Below are 16,666 nucleotides of genomic sequence, written 5' to 3'. Positions count from 1 at the left end.
CCTCATGCGGTCCACCTAATGTTAGTGTCCCCACAGACTCTAGCAGTGATGATGATAGTCTGATTGAGGCACAGGCAGGGTTGTCAGGGGCTGAATCTGTGCCTCTGGTTGCCATTCCACCTGTCTCCCCCTCATCCTCGCATACAGTTCCCCTGCCTGCATATACCCCATCATCGCCAGCCATAGAGGAAGGACAGTTGGTGGGTGGTAGCATGGAATAGGAAAGTGTGATGACTATGGAAGGTGTGCCTGTATACAAGATCCCAGTCAACAGACTGGTGATGTCCCACACAGGCATGTGCCCAGTGCTGCTCATAGGAGGACCACTGGCCAACATGCCCTTGCGAGTCCAAGCACATCAGCTGGAGTCACCAGATGCATGTTTTGGGCTGTAACAGAGGCACAGACATGTGCTGAATGGCACAACAGAGAAGGTCTGAGGCTTCAGAGGGCTGCTGTCCATTAATTAACTGACAACATCCAGGCACTTGCAAATGCTCACCATCATCTTGCAGATGTTTTGGATAGACAATTGGTGACATGGTGGGAGTCCTTGACCATGGCATGTCAATCCTCGAGCGTGGAATGTCTGTGCTGGAACATCTGGTGAGAGTAAGGCATCGGGCACGTGGACGTAGGCCAGCAACATCACCTGTTGAAAGTCTAGGTGAACATGCTACTGCACATGCCCGCTCCCATAGTGGTGGTAGCAGCAGCAGTACAGCTGGTGCTGTGCAGTCCACACCAGGACACAGCAGGCCATGTGCACATGGTCCTGGATGGTCCCAACAGGGACATGATTCCAGTGGACATGTGTCATCAGACAGTACGCAATCTGGACCTCTGCCTGGAAGTGCCCATGCAACCCCTGGCAGTAATCATTCATCTGCAAAGAAGCCCCACCACTTAGTAGTCATGTCCAAACATCTGTCCATACCTCATGTACGGCTTACTGTACTTAGAGCATATCACCATATACAGTTGGCAATGTTGAGGCTGTATTGCAACAGCATGATGTACTAAGACAATAGTCACCTTCAGACATCAGACACTGCACACACACATGGAATCTACACAAACAGCAATACATGTACACATATGCAGTCTACATCAGTACATGCACTAGCAGGTCAAAAGGATACATTCCACACCTTCCCCACGCCATGTGTGAAACATAGCTGAGCATTACACCATAATGGATGTTGTATTCATGTACTGGTAGGACACTACCACTTTCATGAGTAGCCTAGTGTACATATATTACAACAGCACATATCAGCGTGACACACACAGCATTATTCCATGTCATGCTCCTACAAACTGTTACTTGACAGTGCCATGGTGAAGCCAGGGCACTGTAATGGTCAACAGTGAGCACATCATATTTGCCACACACACCTCATGTGTACTGGAAGAGTGCCAGCAATGTGCTCTGTTAGAGCTAGGCAGTACACTCATTCAAGCATGTGCGACGTCGGTGGCTTGTAAACATCTCACCCCAGCTATTGTGGTACTAAGGCTAATGCCCAGACAACACACAGCATGCATGGCTTGCAATTGTTGACATGGGGTATATGTAGGAGCTGTGGCCACACATGGCTGTACATGTCATGAACATATCACCTGTGACTACTCAGGAACATACAGAGCAGAGCTGGATTTCCCTGGGTCTGTCAATACAGGACTTGTGTAGGTCCTATGGTCCTGTTATTTGGGTATGTTTGTAGGCATTGCATTAGGTGGACATGTCTAAAGACATACATGCCACATGGGACATTGTATGATATGATAGGTGTCATGGGTAACCAGTAGAGAGGGGATATTACCTCTGTCAACATAGATATCGAACCTTATGTACTGTTAGCATGCTATCTGCCATGTGCATGTGTGTAATGACTGTACCCACCTGTATGTAGAAAGGTAAACTAAAGCTATGGTAATGTAATTTATGTTGTATCAGTGTGGGATGTACAGACCCAGGGCAGGTACGGTTAGGTCATATTCAACCATGAGGGTGTTGTTTACTGGTCGACCATGTTAATGCTGACAACATCCAAGGGGCCCTAGTATGTGTACAACTGAGCTGATTACAAACAGTGGTATTATTGCATTGCATGACACATTATGCAGCTGTGTCTGTACATGGGTACTTTGCACAGCTGATGGAGGCCTAGGTACAGTCCGCCAAGCGAGGGATATCTGGTGGTCTTCCATACTATGTCATACCACATATGGATGTGTGTTGGTAGTCTGCGAACAAGGTGGTGGATGTATATGAGGATACAACCTAGAATGCAGCATTTGCCACTGTCACAAGTACCTGACTCATCTGTGATGTGTTATGTCAGAGTAGTAGTCTTTACCTGTGAGTAGCCTTTATGAATATGTGTACACCACCACCTGGAATGGTCCATACCACTGTTAAGGCCCACATGTCTGGATCTGAGTTATATGGTGGTAGTCCAATTGTGCACTACAGAGCCTTCAGCCAGATGTTCCTCACTGCACAGATGTCAGTATTCCCCATTGTAGGTTCTACATTGAGCAAATGGATTACTAAAGCCACACATCTAGCACGGGTTAGCATAAGCATCGTGGGCAATTGTCATGTAGGTGTCAGGGTGTTACTTCTGTGTGTAGGACATTTGCCTTGGAATGCAGTTATATGGGTAAATGCGACCTAGGTATTATCCACACACACATGTAACATGGATGCATGTGCTGTGTGCTGAAGGCTTGTAATCCGGTCATGACAGCCCAGAATGACAGACACTGGACAACCTCATAATAACAGCAGGACATTGGCTCATTGTTTTGGTCTAGCAGTTGCCACCCATATCATGACATCACTGCGCATGGCATTAATGTGCTAGGTAGCAAATGCCCCATGTAAGGTGACGGACAGCAGCAGAACTTGTGTATATGACCAATGTGAGATATACTTAGGGTAGCAGTCCTGCTAATAATGACAACTTCTAACACAGCTGGGAGAGGTCTTCTTAACACCTGCACCTCAGTACCATTACACAAGGTGGCTCACACATTATGCTTGCACATGCCACTGTTCCACATATAATGCCACTGTCCAAAACCTGCTATCCATGTATGCCTTTCAGGGCAGCAAGGTGTGTGACAAATGCTGTAGGTAGCATCCGCCTGTGTGACCCAGGTAACCTATTGTCTGTCAAGTCCACACATGCATGAATGTGTATACGTAACATATATATGTCAGTAGTTAATGTACATGTATGCATGTGTATCACACAGCACAGACACAGATATATCATTTACAAGCCACATACAGATATCAGGTAGTAAACCAGTATGATGTGCACATATACTGAAAGGTAAGATGTGCCTAGCTGTAAACCTATGTGTTTACAATAGGAGTCCATTACAGCGTGTTCTGTACATGTAAGTGTTTGAGCATGCACACTGTGGCCTTCAGTGGTTAGAATCGGAGTGCATCCCAAACAGCCCTGTGCTACTAAGTGTATGAGTGTACCCACTGCCACCTTGTGTAATTTGAGTCAGTGCATCCAACAAGCCCTTTGTTACTAAGTGTATGAGCATGCCCAGTATAACCTTGTGTAGTTGTAGTCATAGTGCATCCCAAACTGCCCTGTGCTACTAAGTGTATGAGCATGCCCACTGTAACCCTGTATAGTGATAGTAGTTGTCCATTCCCCAGATGGCCATACTCCAGTTCAGGTTCCTGTTGTGCTACAACTATACCTCTCAGGCCTACCTGCAGATGATGTGTCTTGTTTGTACATACAGGTTGTAATGGACACCTACTTTAAACACACAGGTCTACAGCAATGTACTTCATGACTGTCAGTCTCCCTGTTGTCCTCAATTGCAGAAGGGCACTCTGACTGCCTTAGAATGTGTAATCTCTGTGGTGCATCTTGTAACTGTGTAGTACTGTAATAGTGATCTTTAGATAGGCAGGAGTTCTGATCCCACCACTAGAAACTGTGTGTTTGTGTGTGTGTGTGACAGCAAATGCCTGAGTGTGTGTATCAGCAAATGGCTGAGTGTGGTTGTGTGTGTGTATTTGTGCCTGCATCCTGTCATGACAGTGGGTTTTGCTGCATTCCAAAGAGATACCTCCTTTTGCACTGACCTTTATCCTTGTCAACTGCTAAACCTCTCTCTTCCCCCCTCCCCACTGCAAGTAATCGGTCCTGTGATGTCACCCAGCTCAGACATGGAATCAGTATGTGTAATTGTATGTGTTCTGTGGCACATACCCCAACTGCATACCACTGTACTAGACACCTTTACATAGGTAAGATGTGTACGCACAATACTGGCAAGTGTGTGCATGTTTGTGTGTGTGACTACCCTGTAGCCAGGCATACACATGTGTAATGTCTTTTAGCACACCATGGTAGCCATCTGTGGTGACCAGTGTCTACAAAGTATTACATAGTTAGGAATGGTAAAGAATACACAGTCAAGCACGACTACAGTTGGGTATGTTATTTTCCTGTGCCACTGTCGAGCAGTGACACAGAAGCAGTCGCTGGGGTGTAGGTCCATATACATCATTCTCCCACCCTAACTCCACAATCCCCAGGGTAGATTACATTAGCTATCATTCCCCACCCCAAACTCCACATACACAACAACCATCCCTTCTCTGGTGAACTGCTTATGATTTAAATGGTATAACACAAGGGATGCCTCTGTTATGTGTATACGTCAGTTCCTTTGGAACCCTTCTGTGTCACAAAGGGTGTTCAGACGTGTATGTGTATATATATATATATATATATATATATATATATATATATATATATATATATATATATATATATATATATATATATATATATATATGTGTGTGTGCTTGTGTGTATACACATCCCGTAATTGCGTGTATATATATATATATATATATATATATATATATATATATATATATATATATATATAGTTATGACAGTTGTACAGATGTAGACTTGTCTTTGTTGCTTCACAGAGTACAGTACATTCAAGAGTACTATACATATGTACACAAAGGGACTGTCCCATTTGTTTTCAGTACTGTGGAATACCTGTAGTAGGATGTGCATTATAGACTCCATGTACCATGTGTACAGCCCCAGATGGCTTAGTGGTGCATCCAGTGACCTCAGTGTGCATGGTCCAGGGTTCAAGACCTGCAAGCCATGTTGATGCTGTCAATCAGGACTGCATAAAACACTTTTAAGCAGGTATAAATGTGTTTTTGTGACAGTAAGCAGCAGGTTCACGCAGGTAACAGACATGTACAACCCGCAGTATACTTGGAATGCCCTTCTTTGGCAATCCTGCTGATGTCACCCACCTACGAATACACTTCTGGGACTCCTGTAATCCAGTAATCCTCATGATGCATGCTGTAACTGCATAATGCTGTAGTGTGCTAAACTAGTGTGGTAGGTGTTCTAATCCCAGACAGGTCAAGTGTGTGTGTCTGCCTGTGAAACAAATGATGCTTTTAGAGTATGCACATGCTTTACAACCCACAAGACCACCTTTGTCAATCCTTCTGATGTCACCCACCTAGAAATACACCTCTAGGCATTCTCCATAGCATGTGTTGTAACTGCGTATTGCTGTAGTGTGAAAAATTAGTTAGGTGGGGGTTCCATTCCAAGAGAGGCCAACTGTGTATGTCTGTCTCAGACAAGAACAATTCTTTTTAGAGTATACACACTCTTTACAATTCACATGACCACCTTTGGCAATCCTGCTGATGTCACCCACCTAGAAATACACCTCTACGACTGCTATAATACAATATTCTCCCTTGTGTGTGCTGTAACTGCATAATTGCTGTAATGTGATAACATAGTTAGGTAGGGGTTCTATTCCAAGAGAGACCAACTGTGTGTGTGTGTGCCTCTGTCTGCCTGAGACAAGAACAATGCTTTTTAGAGTATGCACACTCTTTACAATTCACATGACCACCTTTGGCAATCCTGCTGATGTCACCCACCTAGGAATTCACCTCTAGGACTACTGTAACCCAGTATTCTCCATAGCGTGTGCTGTAACTGTGTATTGCTGTAGTATGATAATACTAGTTAGGTAGGGGTTCTATTCCAAGAGAAACCACCTGTATGTGTGTGTGTGTCTGCCTGAAAAAGTAACAATGCCTTTTAGAGTATGCACACTCTTTACAAACCACATGACCACCTTTGGCAGTCATGCTGATGTCAACAACACAGGCTCCGACCTGGCTAGAATAACTCCAAATAAGTTTAATATGAAGTGCTTTTCGCCTTCCACCTTTGGAAGACTTCATACACAGTTTTAAAATGAAAAAGGCGCCAAAGCAAAGCACAGTAATTGGATTCAGCCACCATTCAATTAACTAATTAAATACTAAGTTAAATAATTAAAAGTGTTCTGCATCAAAAACTTTTTTCTTAAGTTAAAAAAGCTCATGTCAGCAAAATAAAATCATTCATTTAAAACTTCTGTTTAAAACTTTCATTTTAGAAAAAAACAAAATGCAAAACTGTACTCTAACATAAAGTACAAAAATACTGAATGAAAAGCATAAATATAGGAAAACGTAGTTTTAAATATATGCTTGCACTGTAAAAGAAGAAAAGAACGTAATAATAATAATAATAAGTATAATTATAATTGATTGATATTTAAGTTAAATATCTCATGCGATACTCTTATGTCGGTTTTACGGCAAAGCAACATTCATTCCACATGGAAAATGATATCTGCTATTGTTGGGCTCAAACCGTAAATGCCTGTTTGTTAGGCAGATGCTCTAAACACTACACTATTGACACTTACGTTGATTCCGCATGTTTTTCTCTATTTGAATGAATATGATGTGTAAGCTACGTAGTTACGCTGCGCTTTGCTTACACCTTCGATATTGCAGCAATTCGAATATATAATAGGGACACAGGGACAAAGAATCTAATTGTGAAAGTTCTAGGGACAGGGCTCTACATTCCATTACGTGCTCGTGTGTTTACTACTTTGATTGTATTTCACTGTTCGTGGACACTCTTGTATGCTTGGCATACATTTTGGTATACACAGACACCGACTTACTGACTTACTATTAGGGGCGGGCTCTACTAGTAGGCATAGTAGATTTTGCAAGTGTTGGGGCATGTTTATGCCTCTGTAGAGCATTTGTACACACTGCCTGCACTCGCACACATTTCCTGTGCATATCGAGGGTCCTGCGGCATGCCCTCATACATATTCATATGGCGCTGCTGTGCCATCTGTAGTGAGGATGCTCAACACAAGGCTAAAACCGTCCTTGCGCCAAGCTTCTTGAATCCCGGGGACAATGTATACAAAACACAAACGCCCGCGCACGCACACACACACACATACACGCGCGCACACACACACACACACACACACACACACACACACACACACACACACACACACACACACACACACACACATTTACAGATAGATAATTTATTCTACCTAATCTACCAGCATGTTACTGAGGGTGGGAAGAAACCACAGTGTCTACTGAGAAGAATACAAATAACTCCGCAAAGACAGTATTACACCCCAGACACTGGAGCTGTGAGGCAAAAATATTACCACTAATCCAGCTTGTTTTACTTTTGTCATATATATGTGAGGTCAAAGACAAGGAAAGTAACAATGCTGCTGCTGGAATATTGCCGAGTAACGACATCTTGACATAAGCCAGAAATAATGTGTTGTTATCCTAACAGTATTTGTGAAAGTTTGAGTTATAATAAATACAATGTTGAAAGTTTTACATAAGCTTTTTAGGTGACATATGATTTGGCATGTTAGGAAGAATGTGCCTGTTAAATTATAATTATTACAGAAACTATTCATTTATGCTAATTCAGATTAAATAAACTGTTCATTATTTAACTAACTCTGTAGCCATAAAATGCAGACCAGTACCAGCAACAGTTCCAATTTCAGTGAAGATTTCAGGTCCCCAGTGGCTGACTGGCCCAAATGCCTTCTCAGATGTGCAGAGTTGTGCCATAGATTCCATCTGTACTTCATTACACCTCAGGTTCAGCTGCCCAATGAATAGCACTGCCTTGCTGTTTGAGGAATAAAATAAAAGAATTTGATCCCAGTTCTGTAAATGTTCTTCATGGTGATTTCTTGAAAAATGTCATAATGATTTTCATTCTGACAAAGCATGTGAAGAAACACAGCTTTCTGTCCATTTGTCTATATTCAACATACCATGCCTAGCTTCAGTTTTTGCCATCCTAAATTCATTTCAGCCATTTCTTTGACTAATGTATTCTTCTTGAATTGGCCATTTTCTCTGCTTGCATACAGAGGACACTCATTTGTATTTTCCAAAAACAGTTGGCCAGATTCATTAATGCCTACACTAAGCTTACATGATCTATATTCAAGAACATCCATAACACATTTTTGTGCTTTCTAATCACTCAGAAAAATTACACTAAGTGTACATGTAGCCTACACTTTCTGGTAACCTTTATGAATCTCCCTCAATATTTAAGACTGCAAGAACGTCAGTAGGAAAACTAAAATTAGGAGGAAGAAGATGTGAGTTATGCTTGTGATGTCTGTTCACTCAGAACAGTGCACACTTAGCGTAGGTGTTAATGAATCCTAGGGCATGTATTTATACATGCTTGTATTTGCTTAACTATCAATTGACATTTAGTTATTTGTTTACCTCTATTTATTTTTCTGTCTCCTTAGAAGCCGCGGTGGTACAGCGGTAGCATTGTTGCTTCACAGCAAGAGGTTCTCCTGTTCAATTCTTGACTGGAGTGCCTTCTGTGGAGTCTGTATATCCTCCCTGCAGTCAAGTGGCCTCTGAAAGACATGTGTGGTTGGGCATCGGGCTGGCAACTCAGCACCATAAAATCTACTGTCAATCATTAGCAGACCGGAGTTCTGCTGTGGCGAGCCCTAGCTGAAAAGACAAATAAACATTTAATTTTCTGTCTCCTTATGATAAGTTTAAGTACCACAAACCTAAAATTCCTCTTGTCAGTAATCTCAATACATTTCTCCAAGATTTTTAAATAGTTACTCTTAGTTATCATACCTTATTTTTTCTTGTTTTAATGAATTTTGATTGGAATCTAAATATCACATTTTGTGCATGTTCAGAAAATTCATACATCAGCTTCCAAATTACAGTGCTAAAACTTTGCATTACATTAATGGAGTATGAGACTTTTTATTTAGTTAGCTATTTGGTAAATGGGTAAACAAACTGGATCAGCAATCCTTTTCATGCCAGACCCAGACTATATACACAAAAACATTGGGAGGGTGGCTTAATGGCAAAGGTGCTTGCCTCACAAACACAAGGTGCAGGGTTTGAGCCTCACAACGCATAATTGGCTAGGCTTAAAATGGCTCTCAAGGGCAGTTAGCTTAGTACTGAAAACTATGAACTAAACTATAAACAGCAAACAGTTACATGATAAGTACAGACATTAATATCTGGGAAAATTGTTTTAAAAAAACCTAACTAATTGGAGGAGCATAGAACAGCTTTTAATAATAAGTTTAGAATCTATGATTATGACAAGTTAAGAAAGATTTTCATGGGAGTGGTGATAAAGGAGGTCTAACACAATTTTATGCAAATTATTCAAATGTATAGTTAACAACTGGCACTACTTGCCAATTTTTGCTCAATGAGCTCACGTAGATGGCTTTCGACATCAGTAAAATACGGTAATTGGAAGTCCCATGTTCAAGACATTGAAACCATAACTAGAAGAGTTATCTCATTTTTCTGTATTTTTTCTTCTCAAAAATGTTGAAGTCATTCATGGCTGCCAAGATTTGACTAACTTATCTGTTCCATATGGGTAAGAGTCAGTGACTGGAGGCTGTCTTCCAGGCAGCCATTAGAGTTATTGCTTTGCTTTATCCCCACTGCCTCACACGGCCGCTTGACATCTGTGGGATTCCCATTATGCTTCTACATACATAAAAATCACATGTACTGAGTTAATATGCAGCTTGTGGGCATGCCCATGTCATCCTTTAATACTCCATGCAGTAACACATACCTTCACTGGGTGTCACCCATGACTTGGTCAGTCTGCATCTTACCCCCATAGGATGGGTGAACTACCATCAGAAACTCACTTCTGTCCTCGGTAACCAGCTCTTTCAGGGCCTAAATCACTAGTCAGGCCACAGACAGATTTGTATAAATCTATGTGTTAGAAGCAGCTAGGTTTACTTGTTTTGCAGTAGGCTAAAACATCTTGAGGAAAATCACTAACCAAAAGAATCTGTAACTGTACAGAAAAACTACATTAAGACTGCAAGTCCACAGAGTTAATTAGATGACACCCAAGAAGCAGCCTTCATAATTTTAGCAAACCTGCAGTGAATATAGTGATTCTAATAACCTTTTTAGTGCCACTTCTGGCTTGATAATCTTTCAAATCATTAAAACAAATTGCTGACTTTACTGAGAAGTACATTTCTATTGTTAGTATATGGGCAAACACAGTTCTGCCAAAAAAGCACATCATTATTTTGGACAATGTGCTATAAGTCTGCCAAGTCTTTTAGCCCAGAAAGGAACCACCTGACTTAGTTAGTCCATGCCCTCAGACCATTCTGCCGATTAAAACTGATATGAAAACTTAGTTATGTTAATTATGATGAAGAAGGTCTGATTAGTATAATACTGTTGTGGCCCTTGGGTCCATTTTTTCTACATGCATCCCCCCTAGTTCTCCAAATCTTGCTAGAACTTCTAATAATTTTTATAAGCCAACTGATTGTGTTTATTTTTCTAAGGTCTAGGACCTCCTGAATTACTTATTCCTTCTGCGGTCCCCTGCACCAGCTTGGCTGGGACTCCTGACTTCATTACTCCTTTTCACACCTCTGTTTCAGTTTATCCTAAGTGCTTGACTTATTAATTGCTATGATATTTCTGACACTGTTTATCCTGTTGATTTCCTAAATCGCTGCATACAGCTGAGATCACCCTCATCTCCTTTAAACCTGCTCCCTCAGTTTGCTTCTGGTGTTAGAGCCTGAAAACTGTGAATTCAGTTGGGATCAGATTCATTTAAAACTGCTGTGATTATACTGGTTCCATTAATTCTGTGGAACATAGCTACCAGTGATCCACTGGGTATGAATTCTGCTGGGACTCCCCCCTACAAAAATAAATAAATGTGGCCATGCTACTCATTTACACATTTGACCTGTAAATCATTAATATATAAAAAATGTTTGATTAATACAAAACATGAACACACTATTGTCTTAGTTTGTTATATAAACAATTATTTAACACTCCTTGCCAAAAACATAAACAAAATATTGCCTTGTTTTTTTTAATATCAAATAAGTAAAAGTATTTTGGTGCTGCATTTTGCAAGTAAGAATGTCAAACAAGGCTGGGATTACTAGGAAATAACAGACAGCCAAAAGTTGTGAGGCACTACTCTGTAGGTACGTTATTCCCTGTAATACCCACCCTTGGAGGGAATTATTGCTCTTAAAAAATGTGCACCATGTTTCTCTTAACGAATTGTTTTTGCTATTTGTGTTGGATTTTTTACATCTTTATGTATTTTTCTTTTGTTGGTTATAGAGTCTAAGGATCAAATTCAGAAAAGTTACAGCAGGGTGTCCTCATTTCAGTAACTTTTTTGTGTCTAAAGACAACCCTACCACAGTGCTTTTGAATGAATATGTGCAGCACCATGCATGGTGGGCTGTCTCCAAGGAGACACTATAAGGGAGAGAATCACTCAGCAGCATAAATTAGCACACCTGCTCCTGTCTGCTCAAGGTAATGAACACAGCCAAAAGGCCATGTTGACCCACTGTGGCATTGTTATGTGATGAGGAGTTTAGTAGTCAGGTAGGGTTAGCGTGTGTGTGTGGGGTTGGGGTGGCTGTCATACTTCCATACCCCCATAGACTAATGAGCAAAACATGCAGCACTAGGCCGGAGGAACACTAGCCACTAGGGATAACTATGAAGACATAGGTCATAGGTATACTAGCTACCAGTGCTAATTCTGAAGACATGGGTCACTGGGAACACTAGCCACCAGAGAGGGTCGGGTGGAACACTTGCCACCAGGGATAACTCTAAAGACATAAGTCTGGTGGGGGCATTAGCCACCAGAGATAGTTTTGAAGACATGGTTCAGGGTAGGGCACTAGCCATGAGGGATAACTCTAAACTCACAGGATGGGGGAATCACTACTCAGAGGGATAACTCTGAAGACATGTGTCAGGTTAGAACACTAGCCACCAAGGATTAAGTTTTCATCTCATGCCTTAATGACACTAATGTCGGTCAGTGTGTGGGGGGTACTAGACACCAGAGATACTCTACATAATGTACCTTTAAAGAATTTAATTACAAAGAAAAAAAACAACAACATGGAGCAGGAAACCACTAGACAGCAGGATACTCTATTTAGTGTGCCTTAAAGGTACTTAATTAAAACAAAAATCAAGGTGGAGCAGGCTACCACTAGGCCAGGGATAGTATAAGTAGCATGCTTTAGCTGCGCTAAAAATGGCTTCTGAACCTGTACCCTCCCATCTCTCACAGAGGATATTAATCTTCTGCACTAACACTAGACACTAGGAATGGAATGCAAAAAAAAGTACAAAGGGGGAAGAGGGCTTTAAACCCTGTACCTTTGCCACAGGAACCATTAATTTTAATCCACTTTGCTAACTGATAAGCTAATCCAGCGAGGAGCTTTTTTAACATATACTGAGGATTTTAGGCAATATTCAATGCCAGCAACAGTTCATGAGTTACAAGGGAGAGTGACAAGTACCTCTTTACTTCATAGCACAAGAATACCAGGTATAGCCAAACATAATAGTGGTACAAAGACACACTATCAAGGACAGATTTTAAGTATTCCTCTGACAAACTTAGAAAGTTGCTAGTATAACAGCTTTTGCACTACCATGGATTTACTGAATGATATGAAGTGTGAAGTTCTAATGTCTGGCATTCATGACTGACTGCATTCATTGCTGATTTAAAAGGGCAGGAAATAGGAGACATCAAGGATGTACTGACAACACAGGGATAGGTATGGAGTATATGGCATATGTGTGTTTGTGTGTGTGTGTGTGTGTGTGTGTGTGTGTGTGTGTGTGTGTGTGTGTGTGTGTGTGTGTGTGTGTGTGTGTGTGTGTGTGTGAGTGTGCGCTTGTGTGTGTTTGAATTTGTGCATTTTTTGTGCAGGAGTTTATGAGGGGGTAGCATCTGTGCTAACACAATGCTTTGGCCACCATGTTAACAACCATAGACAAGTACTGATCTGCACTAGCACTAATTAACAGCAATTCAGAGACAAGCAGATTAGTCGATAATGGTCTTTACTCATTGTAGTTAATGTCTCTCAGAAAATGATAGTATCACACTGAGGAATCAGGCCTTTCTTATTGCAGCTCTAAATGGAAGCACCAGGGTCCTTTCTCAATCTTCAAATAAGTGCACATCATACTTCTGTTTTTATTTAATGCTAGAAGTGTCATTTTAGAACTGTTTTTAAGCATGTACTGTCTGTTTCTACTGGAGGAATTCAGAAATGTTGCCACAAGGTGTCTTTTCTATATTCATAGACATTACCACAGTGCTTTTGCTGTCAATTCATTCAGAAAGGTTATTTCAAATATATACATCATATACACCTCACAGTAAACTGTATGAATTTCCATAATGTTTTATGTATACCTGCTTTATTTTAATGTAGTTTCATTGATTTGCACATTATTTTTTATTTTGATTGCTGTTTTCATTTTGTTTTTCTATTCTAGTCTTTTTGATTGTTTAAATTTGCTTATTTCTCTTGGTTTATTGTTAGGTTTTATGTCTGCTGTTTTTTTTAAGTAATTATTGGACGTTCACCTTTTTTTCCTTTGTCTTTGTTTTTGTTCCCATAATGTTTGTGCTACAGAAGCTACTTTTGTAATCACATTTATAGCTGAAATGCACATTTTGTAGGTTTATATTCTCAAAGAATTGAAATACTATTCCTTGTCTGAACAGAGTGGAAGCATCCTGAGCCATGAAAGCAGGTTCATTAAGACACATCAGCTACTTGTTAATGCACTCGTTGGGGAGGTAATGTAGGTTTAAACATGCAGGCTTCAGATGAGGGGCAAAATGTCAGGAAGAAAGATAACAGATATTAACAATGCTTTTAAATGTTATTGTATGGATTTGTGAACACGTCTGTACATTTCTTATGTATGTCTTTCCTCTCTGGTGTGGTTAAATACCTTTTTTGAATGCTGAAAATCTGTAATGCTGGTATCTGGTGTTATACCAAAGCACTGTAATGCTAGTGTCAGGTGTTAAAGTGAACTACTACAACATGTTATATCGAAATGATGGAATCACAGTTTAAGTGAAAGCCAGTGTATTTTTTTGAATGAAAAAGAAAAACATAGCAGCAATATGTAGTAATTTGTTTTGTGTGGCATAAGGATTTACTGCCAAAAAGAATCACTCTTTTATTGTTACATCTTTCTCTTTTATATTAATGTACCCCCTCTGAAACTCTGAGACCCCTGGTGGAGTAGTATCTTAGATGCCTGTATTATAATGCATAGTATTATAGTGGGATAGGTTAAGATGAAAGATATATAGATCGTGAATCCTGCCCAAAGACTTTACAGCAAGCAAGGGAAACTCAATGAGCATAAAAAGAATAAAATATGTACAAAAAGAATAAAATAACATGTACATATCCAAAATTAACAGTATGTCAAAACTTACACCAGTATATACAGACAGATTCAGAGTACAAACATTATACATTTAGGAATTGTAGCATTAGAGATAAGATTATGCACAGAGATTTTAAACACTATATAGAAATGAATAGTAAAGAGAAACAGTTCATGGTGTCCTCATTCATTGTGCAGTTAAGTGTACATAATTAGCAAAGTTGATATGCAGGAGTAGTGTGAGAGTTAATAGCTGCATTGGGAAGGGTGAAAAAAGGAGAGGAAAATTGGGAGGGAGGGTGTATCAACCTGGAGACCAGCATGGGGAGATCCAACTGGATCTGAGATGTGCTCTGGTTTTGGTTTTAAACGAGGAGTAATTTAGAGAATTTTGAATGTGCTGGAGGAGAGCTTTCCAGGCTTTGGCTATTTTATTTGAGTAGATACAGTCACCATGGTAGTTATGGGATGGGTCTATGCTAAATATTCAAACATCCAAAGATGTCGAACGTTACATAGTCGAGACCAAATGTTCAACATTTGGATGTTTGAATATCAAATAAAAAAAAAGAAAAATACACCTTAACAGTGTGAGCAGAGGGGCAAGCCCCCCTGCACCCCCCACACCCCCTACTTAAATATACCAACTCCGAGACCGCACTTCAGTGCAAAAAAGGGAAATTCTCCCTATCTGCACCATGCGGCACCGTTGAAAGTCAATCTTCGAACACTTGAAATTTCGAATGTTTGGTTTTGACCATGTAATGTTCAAAATTTTAAGCGGTCGAAGAATTGACATAGACCCTTATGGGACTGGGTTATTTTTAGTAACCGTCTGTCAGAAGATCTGAGAGACCTAGTATTGACTTGAGGTAGGACTAGGGTGGAAAGTGCAGGACACTGATTAGGGTTTTGTAATATCTGGTATGTGAAGGTAAGCTGGTTGAGAGTCAGTAGGTTAGGAAGTTTAAGCCAATTTAGTTGTTGGAGGGCAGAACAGTGATGAGATGTGTGTCAATGATTGCTGGCAAATTTTGCAATTTTATGATAGCAGGATGATAGGTTGTCTAAGTCAATTTTGCGCAGGTTAGTAAATACGTGTGAGCAGTTGAGAAGGGTAGACAGGAGCTGAGATCTAGCAGTGGCTAGTCTAGCTTGGTTAGTCAGGAAGGGTTTGTCTCCGGAGACCGGCTCGAGTTTGGCATGGTATTTTTTGACTGTCTGGGAAATGTGAATGTTAAATTTCAGCCTATCATCTATAGTTACACCTAGGAGTTTGGTATGGTTTGTGGGTTCAATTTTAGCTCTATTTGAGGAGTGAAAAAAGAGGGGAGATGTGGGTTGATTGGTTGTTTTATTTGTATAAAGCATAAGTTTGGTCTTGTTTGGGTTTAGAATGAGCTGGTGGTTTGATAGGTAGATTTCTATTTCCTGAAATGATTTTTGAGTCTTGTTTTGAAGTTCTTTGAGAGTTGGGGCAGAGCAGAAAAGGGATGTGTTGTCTGCGTATTGTATGATTGTGGCAAGTTGGGTAGCTGAGCTTATTGTATTTGAAAATAGGGTAAAGAGGAGAGGGCCAAGTATGGACCTTTGTGGTACACCAGTGGTTACTGGTAGCAGTGGTGAGATTTCTTTTCCCACTTTGTAGCTTGTTTCTGGTCAAATAGGTAACTGTGAAACCATGTGAGTGTTGGTGAGCTGATGTGGTAGGTGGCAAGTTTGTTTAGGAGAAGTTGGTGGGAGACAAGTGTCAAAAGCTTTTGACATATCTAGGAAAGCTGCAGAGACGAGAAGGCCATTATTCATGAGGTGATGAATGGTGTCAGTGAAAGATACTAAGGTTGTGTTTGTACTATGTTTGGGTCTGAAACCATGCTGTGAGTGGGATAGATTGGTGCAGATGATGTGTTTTTGGAGTTGTTGGTG

The 16,666-nt window shown here is 40.6% G+C and overlaps 1 protein-coding gene across 2 annotated transcripts in view; it reads right to left on the bottom strand.

Moving 5' to 3' along the window:
- LOC122806913 (stereocilin-like) overlaps positions 1-16,666 on the bottom strand; it is a 608,237-nt gene that overhangs the window by 149,171 nt on the left and 442,400 nt on the right. For both annotated transcript variants that reach the window (XM_044077724.1, XR_006365569.1), the window contains exon 20: positions 7,939-8,087. In XM_044077724.1, the coding sequence (XP_043933659.1) occupies positions 7,939-8,087 (149 nt within the window). The remainder of the gene's footprint in view (positions 1-7,938; positions 8,088-16,666) is intronic.

Source organism: Protopterus annectens, chromosome 7.part0 (genome assembly GCF_019279795.1).
Source record: "Protopterus annectens isolate FY-2018-M chromosome 7.part0, PAN1.0, whole genome shotgun sequence".
In the NCBI taxonomy this organism is placed as follows: Eukaryota; Metazoa; Chordata; order Ceratodontiformes; family Protopteridae; genus Protopterus; species Protopterus annectens.
The sequence above is the reverse complement of the archived record's forward strand: the minus strand, read 5'-3'. Positions and strand labels throughout refer to the sequence as shown.